We start from the raw sequence: 14,657 nt of genomic DNA on the forward strand, positions 1-14,657 counted from the left end.
ACATGATCCAGATTTACATGCATAATCTTTTGAGTGCATTGAAGACAGAAAACTGTGTTACATTTGTTTAATATGTGTCCTGCTTGATAAATGATATACACAGTTGCTGCCTCCCATAAACTTGCCTGAAGCTAGAGTTAATTATGGAAAAGGGAAAAAGGAACCAAAAACTATAGTATCATTTGAACAAAACATGGAAAATAAAAGAAAAATTCCACAGGTTCCATTATTGTTCTTGTAGAAGGAGAAGAACTGATATGGAGTGTCTGTTGTGTTGCCAGTTGCCAGTTGCTTTTGTATCTTTTGTTTCACAAGATCAACAACAAAAATTAATATTTTATTTCATAGGTAAGAAAATGGAGGCTCAGAAGTAAAATATCTCTAGATTCACTGTTATGATAGAACCAACTTATTAGTCATTAATTCAACATATATTTTCTGAGCAAGTGTTAGGGTCTATTTGAGGTTCTGGGAATTGACTGAGGTTGTGACCTGGCAGGATGTTTAATTTTGTTATATCTATCTATCTATCTATCTATCTATCTATCTATCTATCTATGTGTCTATCTATCTGTCTGTCTATCCCCTGGCTCCTCCTTTTTCTCTCTGCTTCCTGGCTGCCATGAGATGAGCAGCTTTTCCTTTGCTGTGCCCTTCTGCCATGCCTTCCTGGCTTGGTGCCCGCCAAATATGTACTGAAACCTCTAAGATCTGTGAACCAAAACAATCCTCTCCTTTTTTATGTTGTGGTTGTCAGGCTCTGTGTCTCAGTGATGAGAAAGTGACAAAGACAACTTGAACCCAGCTTCTCAAGGACTGGTTCACTAGTTTATACAAGTTTTGTCATCATTTTTCTTCAGATGGAGGTCAGTGATCTTCCTGAACTTGGTACTCCAAGCAGTCATGACCAGTCAGTCAGTATTGCCACTTGAGAGCAGCCAGTTTTCCCTGGGATACTGGCGAATGCCCTTCTGCAGTGAGGGGTAAAGACTAAGCTGAGAGATGTAAATTCTGTGTGGATATATGTATTTTTTGTTTGTTTGTTTGAACCATAAGTAGTTCAGACATCACACTGGGAAAATGACTCTTGATTTCCCTGAAGTTTGGCAGCCTACCATGTCAAACCAAAATACACATATCTAGAATATATTAGAAGAACTGCTTCTTTCAGTAGATTTCTTTTGTAGAATGAAACCACAGTTGGTTAACATTTTTTCTACCAATGAAAAAACATGAAAAGTTAAAGTATAACATAAGGTTTTGAGGGGTTACATACCTGAAATAAAGTAAGGTGAGTTTTTCTAATAGATTAAAGCTAATCATTAGCAAGCTGTTACTGAGCACTTACCATGTACCTGCCATTGTGCCTGGTACTGTAAAAGTGTAAATACTGAGGCATAGTTCTTGCCCAGCTCAATAGTATGCCGAGACAGTACTCTTGTTCCCACAGGGGAAAGCTATGTGGAACTACTTGGGCTAGACTGTCAGCAGGAGGTGGTGTTGATAGTAGATTGCCAGCCATTCAGTGAGAAGCTACAGAAAAGAACTGAGAGATTTGAGATCAGAATACCCCTTTAAGTTGGAGATTATCCCATTAGAGTTAACTGTAGAAACCAGTGCTTAATTTTATTAAGGAATGTGGTTGTCCTCTTGCACAGAAAAACTGATTTCATTTTTTTTTCCTGCTAAGTTTAATTAATTCTTAATTCCAAATTATTTTTGACTAGTTAAAAAAATCAACTTTTAATGTCCTGATTACTGTATATATATTCAGCTTGGACATCTGTAAAAAATATAAAGTAACGTTATTAGACTAAATATTCAATGTCTTCTTAACTCTGCCAGTAACTGGAAGTGTGATGAGTTTAGTCCTCACTCCATCCTTCTTGGCTCTTAGGGAAAACTATGTCTATTCTTAGGGATTTGACTGTACCCCACAGGTCCCTGTGTATCTAGTGAATGGGCTGTGCTTGCTTGTGCCGGTCCTTTCTAGCTCTGATAATTTGTGGTCAGAGGTGCTGTTTTGGGAATTTACTATTTTAGGCACTGACCACAGATTCTGTGCATGGCCTCCTCAGGGAATTGCTCATCTTTGTGTAGTAGTTTATTTTTTTGACCTTATAGTAACACCTCATATAATTAAGGTCATTTAAAAATGAAAGGGATAGGGCCGGAAATATAGCTTAGTGGCATAAGTACCTGCCTGGCCAGCACAAGGTCCCCAGTTTGATTCCCAGTATACAAAAAAAAAAAAAAAAAAAAAGAAAGATGGATAAACTATTTAGGCATCTTCTCCCATACAACGATAATAAACATTGAAAAAACAAAATAGATGTGTATTAACTCCTATTCATTTAAACTATAAAGTCTAGGAGAAACTAGAGGCCAGGAATTTGTCTTGTATCCAAGAAACATTGATTGGCTCTGATCAAACCTAAAGCTCTTTTGAAAATGTCAAAGGCCTTGTCTTCATGAATTCCACATTGTTGTGCCAGTGGAGTTAACTTTCTCTGGCTGCTTTCTTTTTTATCCTTTATGACTGCATACCAGGTGTAGTTGCAGTACTGATCAAGTATGAGGCAAGGCACTTTGGTAAATCAGCATAGTAGTTTGCCAGCTGTCACGTTAGTGAGCACATTTATCAGAGGAACCCTAAAGAATGTTGGGTAGGACAACAGTGCATCGGCTAAATGATGACATCTACTCAGCTTTTGGGGGGAGTTTTATGCCTTTTTAATAAATGTGTCTAATTTATGCCCTGTTTGATGTTACTTTGTGCCAGGCACAGAACAAAACACATTGCTCAGGTTATTGCACTAAGGGTCAGGTTTAGATGCCACATCTTTGAAGACTGTTAAAGGGTGACTCACAGCCTTGCTGCTCAGGGCCATGGCTAGGGTTGAACTGAGCTCATGCTGACTGACTCCCAAGCCCATGGTTTCAGTAACTACTCTACCATACTACCTGTTCTAGAGCCTGCACCAGTGGAGATTGATTGTACACTGTGAGTGAGTTTGGTTTGAGTGTAGATGTGAATGAGTTAAATTTATTTACTCATTCCAGTCGGCACTGGTATATTCTGAGTGTAAAATGTCAATTGGAATTTTTGGAGTATGAAATCTTTCATCTGTCTTTACACCGATCTTTGCAGAGACCAGCCCTCCTCCCTTGAGGATTTATTGTGGTTTTGATCTGTGTTGCCTCAAACCATTGAAATCTTTTCAAAGAAGCAGAGCTGTTTTCTTTTTATTTTTTCTTCTTCTTTTTTTCCTTCCGCAGTACACTGGTACCAGGAGTGGACATAGTTTGCTATTCAGCTTGATCAAAGCACTCTACACCAATGTAACTTCCTGATCTTACTGGTAACAGAACTAAATGTTTCCATGTTCTGCCAAGATGGGTTGCCAGTTATCGGCAGAGGGCTTGCATCTGGTAATAATTATTTACTAATTCTGTTTACCTTTTGATCTGGTTTTCAGTGTACAGCTGCAGCTATCAAAGCTATAAGAGAAAGTGGAATGAATCTGAACCCAGAAGTGGAAGGGACGCTAATTCGGGTACCCATTCCTAAGTAAGTTTGGCTGAAGTTCACATAGTTCATGAAGCGAAGTGATTGTCTTTGGAAGAAAACCAATGCCTCCCTATACTATCAGGCCAGTAGTATGCCTTACCTGTATCTTTCATCTTAACAAATACCTTTTGAAATCATGTTTACTGATTTAGAAATATTTATTGCATTTGTATTATGTCCTGGATGCTGGATATGTAGCAGTAAGGTTGAGAAATGCTTTGTCCTCATGTAGTTTACATTTTAGTTGAGCAGTTAGAGTAAATAAGTAGGTAATGAAATGGTATGAAGCAAGATAAAGTGGCATACAATAGAGTGTGACTTGGTGAGGGTGATTGTGGCAGGGCAGTTTAGCTTGGGAGAACTCTTTAAGGAGGTAACATTTCTACTGAGACCTGCATGTTCTTGGAAGAGCATCAACAGCCTAGGGGAAGAATATTCCAGGCAGGGGCTAGGGATTTAGCTCAGCAGCATAAGTACCTGCCTTGCAAGCAGGTGGTCGTGAGTTAGATCCTCAGTACTGATTAAAAAAAAAAAAAAGAATATTCCAGGCAGAGTAAACAGAAACACAAGATCTCCAGATCAGAAAAACACCTTAATACCTGTAATCTCTAACTCCTGCTTCTTGAAGAATACTCCTTGCTAGTTGAAGAATTTTAGGCGTAAGAACAGAATATGGTTAGTTATGTAAACAAATAAAACTTAAAAATTTAAATGGCTAGTCTGAATATAGCTCAGTTGTGCGGTGCCTGCCTGGCAAGCTCAAGGTCCTAAGTTCTAGTCGTGGTACCTGCCCCACCCAAGACTAGAAATGTACATTCATTTTTAAATTAATAAAGGAAATACTTCGACATATTCAAGTTAACTAGTATGTCTGGAACTTAAGAGAGAGAGCTGGACTGGTCAGGAGAAGCTGATAGTGTCAGTTTGATAGGCCATGCTAAGGAGTTTGGGCTTTAGTCTCATTGTAATAGGAAGCAACTGGATTGGAACAAAGAATTAATTTGATAGTTTACTTTACTCTGGCTGCTATTAACATATGGAATGTAGAAGACAGAGTAGACACAAGGTAATTTTTCTTTCCAGTTACAGGAATCTAGGTCCTGGGAGGTAAGGTAGTATCTCTGAGCCTGTACAGCTTATGCTGATTCTGGAAACTAAACCCAGATTTAGAGGATTCCAGAGCCTCATTACACCAACAAGAATAATTCTAACACTAAGAACCACAAACATTCTGAGCTGAAATTTTTCCTGTCTTATGTTTGCTTATGTCCTTAGCAGTCTATAAGGCTGAATTAACACTATGCTTTCAAATCATGTACATTAGAAACAAATAATCTAGTGTTTAAAATTCAGATAGACCTGGGCTTAAGTCTAGTAACTATTTGTTTGGTAAGTTTATTGATTTGCTCAGTGTCAGCTATAGTAGTTACAGACCTGATGTGTGCCTTTGTGGAGCCCACAGGCTGTGTGCCAGGTCCTTTGTTTGGGTTACTGCTTACTTGTGTAAGTTACTGTGATGCACAGTTGAGAGACCAAAAAACTGAAGTTCAGAGAAATTAAAGATTGCCCGAGATCACATAGGCATTAAGTAGTGGTCAGGATTCCAATCCAAAGTTGTTCTGTTTCTTTCTGGGTAGATGAATAATTTTGGAAAGCACTAAGTGTATTCATGGACATTAGGACCAAAGTCTACACATTTGTTAGTAGGTTTATTTCCTAGTTCTTGCTTTCCTGTCTGCAGAACCTTGGAAAAGCTATTTTGCTTCCCTAAGCTTTGGGAATACAACATGAAAGAATTTTTCTTAGGTCCCTTCTGAAATTCCAGTACTCTGTGTTGCTATAAATTTGTGCAGCTAAATATTCATTGCTGACTCGGATTCTTTGTAGAGCAGCTCAGTTGTGTGACATTTTCTTTCAAGGATCAGTGATATGATGTGATACAACGCACACCTCTGCAGCCCCCAGGAATTAACAGTTGCCTTTCGTGCATTGCATGCAAAGTTGAGGATCCATGAGTTTAATTCGAAGTTTCAAAGATGTGGGCATTATTTTTTTTTACAATATTTTATCTTGGTTAATGAGTGTAATCTAAGAGAAAATTGATGGAGCAAAACCGTCTGCTCCAGCAAACCTCATTTTTTTGTATACTTTCATTCCTTTGACAAGGTGGTAGGGTCATGAGGCCCCTTACTGAATTATATGTTTGGTAGTTTTCCAGATAAAAAATGAATGATCTGTTCTGTATTATGGAGGCTGTGTCATGTGAGAGGATAAAGGTTGATTTAGAAGTAAAGAGGTCCAAGGTTCTTATTAGATTTTGGCACTGACTTCCATATGACTCTGGGCACCATTACCGTACTGGCTTGCGGCCTTCTAGTTCATTATTTGTAAAGTAGCTGGAATTGTACATAATGACAGGCAGAGATTTTGTGAGATTAATACAGTATAGAGAATAAATTAAGCAGTATGAAAGAAACCACATAAATATAATATGCTAATATTATTTCAGTAAACTTAATTTTCTATTCATATATAATTTAGGAGAAAAGAAAGGAGCAAGGAGCTTATAAATTGAACACCTACTTTGTACTAGGAACTTGTAGATGCTTGACATACACAGGGAATGCAGAAAGGTATCATGGTTAAATTTATGCTGTGGTGTTACATAAGCATGAAATTCAATTTCAACTCTTCTGCTTTAAGCTGCGTGACAGTGGCAACTGTTTTTGCATCTCTGCATCTCAGAGAACTCAGCTGAAAAATGAAAATTTATGGAAAAGTGTGAGTATACACAGAGCTTAGTAAACGCTCAGTTAATGCTAGCAAATGTTGCTGTTTCCTTACTTCCCTTTCACAAATAGAAAGAAAATTGAAATTCAGCGAGGTTAACCGTTGGCTCTGGGTCACATAGCTAGTAAGTGGTAGAGCTGTGGAGAAAATAGCACATCAAAGCTTATGTTAGGAGTCTTGGAGTTACAGAAATAAGCATAAATTCAGTTTCTGATATGTTTTGTTTGGTGGTGGTGGTGGTTGCGGTGCGGGGAGAGAGCTCTGTGAAATGAATGAGGGGAGTGTTGAGCTACAGTCCCAGGGCTTTAAAAATTTGAGGCAAGGTCTTCACTTAGTTGCCCAGGTTGGCTTCAAACTCACTGTCGTTTTGCCTCAGCCTCTGTTGTAACTAAGATGATAAGCCTGTGTCACTATGCTTAGCCAGTTTCTGATTATAAAACTTCATGTTTAGTTCTGGGTAAATTTTGCCTTTCCTGATTAATTATGATTCTTCCACTGCCTAGTGATAGTTCTTTGCACATTTGCTTTTTGCTTTAGCTCTGGTTGCCCAGAACTAAGTTTCATTTTAAGTTGCAGCAGATCTCAGCCCCTGTCTTCTCATCATTATACTCCTCTGATTCTTATATTCTTATTTAAATGTCTATCGAATATGTTACTCATCAGATAATCTGCTTCTGATCTTTTTGGGGGAGTAGGTGGAAAGATAAAATCCTAAATCAGGAACAGGTCATTCTTGCAAACTGGGTGGTCCTTATCAAATCCTCTTTTTTTAGCCCCTGAGGATCAGGTATGTGGCTGTGAGTTTTTTAATCATGGCTCTCACTTCAGATACTGTTATGCCTTAGAGACTTTGAATTATTTCTCCTCCAGTGACAATGTATATATTTGGATTTTTCCCCCTCTGGTAAGTGTTCTTTGAAATGTTGGAATATTCATTTCTATTTATGTGATTATATTTTGGGTACCATTTATGAACCACATATCCTAGAGATGTATCCTCTGGAGGTGCTGAACTGAACACTTCACACTTGTTTTTCAGATTCACTGAATACTGTGGGACAAGAAGCCACAGTTTACTTTGTTGTTTTTCTAGTAACCATGTTTTAATGATCTTCTAAAGCCTCACTCCTTGTTCTGCTGGGAGTGGCACTGTTTTAGGGTGGTTGTAATTGGGAAAGAAATGAATGTCTATTGTGAGGGTCCTTGGTGTCACTATTACTGCTTGATTGTCTGAGCACTTGTTTGCGATAGAGTTGATAAGGGTAAGCTACTTAGAGACATGAACATTTCAAAGCCAGACAACCATCTGTATCACACCCAAGTGACCTCTCCCTTGGTTTCCTGACTCAAACTTGCCATTACTCTTTAAGGAAACCCTAATGGTATTTGAATGCCTCCTTTGGTACTGCCTCTGGTATTGCCTCTGTGTAACAGTACTTTGTCAAGTGACTGCTTACTGGGAGTAAACTAACTACTATATTTAACTCATTTCATTTTGCTATTTGCTAGTTTTTATAGATGAGCAGTATAAGCCTAACAAAGATTAAATAACTTTTAAGTTCATTTAAATCGTAAAGGTGGAGTTGAGGATCATTTATATAATAAAGTTCACTTAAATAATAAAGGTACAGTTGAAGATGAAACTTGAATCTGTTTGGCTTCAAAGTCTATATTCTTACATCTATGAACTTCCAAGAGTACTTTCTGTTTTTTTGGTTTGCTTGTTTTTGTTTTGCCTTTTTACTAAAGGCAATAGTACAATTTTAAAATTTAATTATTGTACTAGATTTTTGTCACTAACTTAGTTACTTTTCTCATTGCTGAGACAAAATACCCAAAGTTAAAGGAAAAAAGGTTTATATGACTCGGATAAACCTGCAGAGATCAATTCAGAGTTGACAGGTTCCAGGTCAATATAGCATGGCAGAGGGCATTAAGGAAGGAAACAGTCCATGATAAAACAGTTCAGATAGAAGATAACAAGCAAGCAAGGTACAAGTGACAAGCCACCATACTCTTTCTGTCCCTTTGATCTTATCCAGGATATCCAGGGTACCCACTCCTTGGGTGGGTAGCACTCACACCTTTAATCCTAGCATCACTCCCTTGATCCCAGCATCATACATCCTAGATCCAGTCACCTCTGAAAAGCCCCACCTATGACTGCATGAGGCTTTGGGGGGGATATCTAGATACAAACCATAACAGTCACTATGACAATATACCTGAGAAAATCAACTTATAAGAGATTTATCTTGAGGTTTCAGTCCATGGACAGCTGGCTCCATTAGTTTTAAGCCTCTGGCAAACGAGAAATATCATGGTTGATACTGAATGTGTGCACACGAAATGGTGCCACCCACATTCGGGGTGGCTCTTCCCCCTCAGTTTGTTGTCCCACAAGCCAATTGGTGGTCTCTAGAAACCTTACTCATCCAGAAGTGTGCTTTACTAAATTCCTGGGAAGTTCACGATTCAAACTGATGATCAAAATTAGGAATGACAATTATATAATAATACAAACTATGTGGAACATAATTACTAAAGCTCAAATTAGGTTGTACGATCTGACAGTGAATTTGTATGCTGTTTTTGGTTAAGAGAGGCAGTCTGGGATACTGGACACTTTAAAAATCTAACCCTTTAAGCAATAACTTAACATGTAATAAAATGAACATCTAATAGCATAACATGTTATTACACTAATGACATGTAATAAATATATATGTACATGATGACGAATTTTGAACAGGTATACATATGTTCCATTAGCCACCACTTCAACACGATATATAGTATAAACAATTCAGTTATCTCAGGAAGCTTCCCCTACCCCTTGCAGCTCAGTCCTTAGTCCTCTTCCTCTGAGTCCAATCATTTGTCTGCTCTTATAAAAATAGAATTTTTATACTGAAATATAGAATTTCTAGGAAATTCATAAGTTTATTGAACAGATATTTATTGAGTACCTTGTATGAGCCAGACAGTTTTAGACACTGGATAAAGTACTAAGCAACTCAGGCAAAGCTGGGAAGGTAGTCATACTGTGTAGTGTGTGTGTGTGTGTGTGTGTGTGTGTGTGATAGAGACAGGCAGACACATGAGGATGGGGAAGCCCTAAAGACGGTGAAAGGAAATAAAGAATTCTGTGGGTGGGGCTGGTTAAATTAGGGAGAAAATTCACAGAAATTTTCAGAGAAATGTGATATTTGAGCTGAGAACTAACTGAAGGGTGGGGCAAGTAAAGTGTGCTGTATCTAGCACTAGGCAGAGTGAGTAGAAAAGCAGAGCCGTGGGGTAGGGCTCTGCTTGGGATGTGCAGGTAATAGCAAGAGGACTCATGTGGCCATAGCAGAGTAAGTTTAAAACAGAGAAACAGGAGATGAAGTAGGAATGGATGGGGAGACCAAATCATGTGAGGTCTCTGTAGAGATGGTGAACCTTTTAGAGCTTTCAATGATAACAAATAGTTGGCTGTGTCACACATGCCAAAGATTCACCACCACTGCTAGACCATGATTTTGGTTTCTACTTGCTATAAAATGGAGAACCACTGAGAGTTTTGAACAGGAGAGTAATATGACTTAGGTTTTGAAAGAATCATTCTGGTTGCTATTTTGAGGATTAGTGTGAGAAGGAAAGGGTGAAAGCAGGGGACAAATTAAGAGTAGGTACAGTAACCCAAATGAGAGATGGTGGTTGCGGGTTTAGTCTAATAATGGTACATTGGCAAGAGTGGTTGGTTCTGGATGAGTTTAAAGGAAAAGCTGATGGATTGGATATCAATTTAGAAAGATAGGACTCAACGATGACTCTAAAATTTTTGGCCTGAGTACAAAAGGAATAATATTGCCTGTTTTTTTAATATTCTCTCTCTCTCTCTCTCTCTCTCTCTCTCTCTCTCTCTCTCTCTCTCTCTCTCTCTCTCTCGCTTGTTTCTTTGTTTTCGTTACTGCTGATTAAAGCCAAGGCTGTCATACTACACTACACCCTCAGCCCATTTTTATTTTTTGAGACAGGATTTTGTTAGTTCACCTGGTTGAACTTCAACTTGAAATTCTTCTGTGTGATCTTCCCAGACTAATTGGATTGTAGGTATGCACTAGGATGCTTGACTTTTTTGTTTCTTTTTCTTTTTCCTTTCCTTTTCATTTTGTTTGCTTAATACCTTGTATGCATCTTTTCATGTTGATAGTTCTCTGTCTGTCTGTCCATCTGTCTTAGGCTGTCTAGAAATACCTTTTTTTTTGTATCTGGAGTCAAACTCATGACCTTGCACTTGCCAGGCAGGCACTGTGCCACTGAGCTATATGTCCGGCTCCCTAGAAATACCATTTTGAGATGGGTGTAATACACATGAGGAAATGGGATCAAAAAGTCTAAGTGACTTGCCCAAAGGTAGAGATCAGTAAATGGAGAAACCATTATTCAAACATGAGTCTGTCTTCTTCCAAGCCCAGCCGTTGCCATAGCAGCTCCTCCTTCCTTGGGTAGATGACAAGGGACCCACTGTCCTTTTATATGTGGTCTCCTTATGCTCACTGCTGTAGATCTCGCCTTGTAGGTCTTGGTACAGGGATCGTTTGTATAGTTTGCCTACTTTAGGAAATATTGAAAGCAAAACAAAACAAACAAGCCAAAAACTACAGAGAAGACTGCCTAGGAACGTGACATGGGCTGAGGCAGACACGTGTGCTTTTAAACAATCCCAGTTGTTTTTCTGCCTTTGACTCCACGATCTGTTCTCTATAGTTGCTCTGTTGCGCCATTCACTCTTCAGCACCTGACCAGCACAGTGTCTTTCTGCCTTCCGGTCCACAGCAGCCTCAGTTCAGGATGTCTGCCTTGTTTTGCTCAGCATTGGTCCTGCCTAGCCTGTGGCTTTCTAGAGGTGTTTTGCTATTACAGCTCCCAGGTGTGTGCTATGAAGACTCCCTCCTAGCACAGTTGTGCTGATTGAAACATAGGAGGAAGTGCAAACTGGAATCAAGAGCAGAGCCAGGACTGAGGAGCAAGTTGCTACCAAATGCTGTACACGAAGAATGGGCTCTTACTCTCTGCATCTCTCCTGGGTTCACCACCCTTTGAATCATGCACTTATTTATGGTACCTAGCAATTGACTGCTGAAGATCAGACTACAGTTCCATTGCATTGCTCTTTCTCCTCATATCTAGGATGAATAGGGGAACTGGAGGGTAGCAGTGAATTTCATATCTGAGCAGGTCTTAATGTACAAGAAGTGCTGTTTTTATTGCTACCACTAGTAAGAATAGCTGCCCAAGTTGTGTTATACCGGCAAGGGAAAAGGAAGTGGAAGGTTGGGGAATTCAAGAGTCAGGCCACAGTGGCATCACTGTGGCATCATCACAGTGGCATCATCAGCTTTCCCCAACATTTGTCATGTGGCCTTAGGCAGATAACTTATCTTCTGTTTTCTAGTCTATAAAATGCAGGTAGCAACACCACTAATATCATTGGAGTGTTGTGACAATTCATTGAGCTAATGCACAGAGAGTGCATCAGCTGAGAGCTTGGGCTCTGCAAATACTATTATTCTTGAAGGGGAGCAGATGGCACCAGGCTGAAAATATAAACGGTGTAATAGTAATAAGATCACTCTTTATCTCCTTATCTTGTTTCTTTTTCTTCATAGCATTTATGTGGCATTTTATCTATGTACTTGCTTGTGTTTCTGTCTCTCCTTCATTAAAGTGTGAATGCTTTGTCGGGGAGAGGGAGAGTTTGTCAGTGTAGCCCTCAGAGCAGGCCTAGCACATAGTAAGTATGCAATAACGTAGTGTTTGTGGAATAAATAAATGTGATGTGGAATAAATAAAAGTGCTGTTCCAGATGCCATTTGTGTATTAACAAATATGTTCATAACCATTTTGAGATCAGCATGTTACTATCTCTATTTTACAATAGTAACAATAAGTCATAGGCAGAAGGTTCTTTGTTTCCAATGCCACAGTTAATAATAAGGTAGTCTTTTTATCTGTGACCTGTTGCACAGTGCTGTACTTACAGTAGGAAACATCACTTTTGCGTGTGTGTGTGTGTGTGTGTGTGTGTGTGTGTGTGCATGTGCGCAAGCATGCTTTTGCTGAACTACATCCCTGGCCTACCATTCACACTATTACTTACATTGAGTAGATAAGATTCTTTAACCATTGTCTCTTATTTGCTTATAGTGCTGTGGGAGAAAGGTAACTTTTTGTCTTTTTTGAGACAGGGTCTCGCTATGCAGTTCAGGCTGACCTTGAGCTCACTTTGTAGCCCAGGCTGGTCTCGAACTCGCAAGGATCCTCCCACCTCAGCCTCCTGAGTGCTGGGATTACAGGCATGAGCCACCATGCCCGGCTGAAAGGTAACATTTTTTTTTGGTCTTTTTCGTTTTTATCGGTACGAGGGATCGAACTCACGACTGCCTGCTTGCAAGGCAGGCATTTATGCCGCTGAGCTAAATCCCCAGCCCCTGAAAGGTAACATTTTTAACACTAGCACATCCCTAGCTCGCATTTGACAGTTGAGGAAATAAAAACAGACGATGTTTATTGAGCATATAACCATATGCCAACACATTTATTAATTTAAGCCTCATAATAATTTGATTAAATAAATGGTATTTACATACTTGACAGGAAAACTAAGATCAATTTACTTGCTCAGGACCACATAACTTAAAAATAGTCATCTGAGCCTTGAACTGTGGCTTGTCTCAAGCACTTCACCAGAGAGCCTTTGTGCAAGTTAGTGAGAAGCCAGTGTCCACTGTTACTCGGCTTGCAGCTGGCAGAGAGAAGACTGGAAGTCAGGTCCGCTTTGACCAAGGATCCTGTGCTTTTTCTTGTATAATTAGAGCTAAGGCAAGAGTTATGTCTGCTTGTTCCAGAGCTTGAATTCTCAGCCTTCTGAGTCATGGGGAAAAAGACAAATGACTTAATCAAGGCCACTCAGCTGAGAATGTGAAGCTAACCTTAGTTCCTTTCTTTCTGTTATGCTGATTCGTATTTCAGAATGGTTTAGCCAGGCTTTAGTTCCAGAAAAGCAGGTGGCCAGTTGTGTCTCCAGAGAGAACTAAAATTAAGTATAAGGCCTCCCCAAATGTATAATTTCCTTTGGCCTGATGTCTTTATGACACAGTGTTTGTAAGACAGGCTGGTGGTAGGGGTGGGCGTGGTGTACCTAGAAGCATCGGAAATCTGGCTGGGCTATGCAAACAAAAACATTTCCTTTAGGACCAGTGGCTACAAGTATTGGGCAGCTCCCCAGTGAACAGTGTAGCCGGCCCTGTGTCTGCTGCTGAGTGCAGGCAGTGCTCCTATTCTGGGGAGCTTCCCAGCAGCATATGAGGAGGTGGTAAGGTTTCTGTCAGTATGCCTGGAGTGCAGCTTTTTTTGCCTGCTTCCCCTGCCACTGGAGCAGAACTCATGGCCCCACAGTCCCCACAGCTTGCTGCTGTTCTCTGTTTCCATCCTGCTGTTTTCTGTTCACATCCACTTCATGCCCACACTCCAAGTGATCAAATCCTTTTTGAGTGTTTCTCCTATACCACCCACATCCTGTTGTCTCCAAGTCACCCAGTGTTGTGCTCCTACAATGAATACATCCAGGCACTGGACCAAGCCCATCATTTTGTTTAATCTTCATGTCTGCCCTCTTAGTAATACCCTTACTCCCATTTTATACACAAATAAAGTGAGTTTGAAGTTAAATTGCTTATTTGATGTTCTGAAGCTAACAAGTGGCAAGGGTAGGATTCTAACTTACATCTTCTTGGCATTTAAAGCATAACCTTTCTTGCTTAAAGCACCCATTCAGTGATTAGAAGTCCTTCTGTGCTGAGTGTCACATAATTGCCCAATATGAGCGTGGCTTCCTCTGATGCTATATAGTTTTGTGCACGTGCCCATTCTTGTTAAACAATGGGAAGTGTCATTTCAGTTGTAGGGGGATTCTGTGTTGTGTTAGTTACTGGCGGGCGTGCCCTCTGCTTATTGTTCACGGGAACATGCTCAAGGAATTTTTCAGGAAGTCTCCCATCCAGGATGTTACTGGAAGATCTGCCTGGTGGAGCTTGTACAAACAAAATGTGACCCTGCCAGCTCAGCCAAAACCCCTGCCTTATGCTGAGAGGCTTGGTGACCCCAGCGGAAAAGACTTCAGTCTTTATCACTAAAGCTAAAGAGCTGCTGCAGGGTGAGTCCCTGGATTCCCATATACTTGCCCAAGAGTTTCTGCACAGTTTCTCTGTATACTCAGATTAGTTTGCACATTGTCTATGGAAAATACAAG

The 14,657-nt window shown here is 39.8% G+C and overlaps 1 protein-coding gene across 3 annotated transcripts in view; it reads left to right on the forward strand.

Moving 5' to 3' along the window:
* Mrrf (mitochondrial ribosome recycling factor) overlaps nucleotides 1-14,657 on the forward strand; it is a 62,319-nt gene that overhangs the window by 30,612 nt on the left and 17,050 nt on the right. For all 3 annotated transcript variants that reach the window (XM_003470812.4, XM_005004043.3, XM_063227054.1), the window contains one exon: nucleotides 3,480-3,571. In XM_003470812.4, coding sequence (XP_003470860.2) covers nucleotides 3,480-3,571 — 92 coding nt within the window. The remainder of the gene's footprint in view (nucleotides 1-3,479; nucleotides 3,572-14,657) is intronic.

The sequence above is a fragment of the Cavia porcellus genome, unplaced genomic scaffold, assembly GCF_034190915.1.
Source record: "Cavia porcellus strain 051 isolate PalLab524CR breed Dunkin Hartley unplaced genomic scaffold, mCavPor4.1 scaffold_1, whole genome shotgun sequence".
Classification (NCBI taxonomy): Eukaryota; Metazoa; Chordata; class Mammalia; order Rodentia; family Caviidae; genus Cavia; species Cavia porcellus.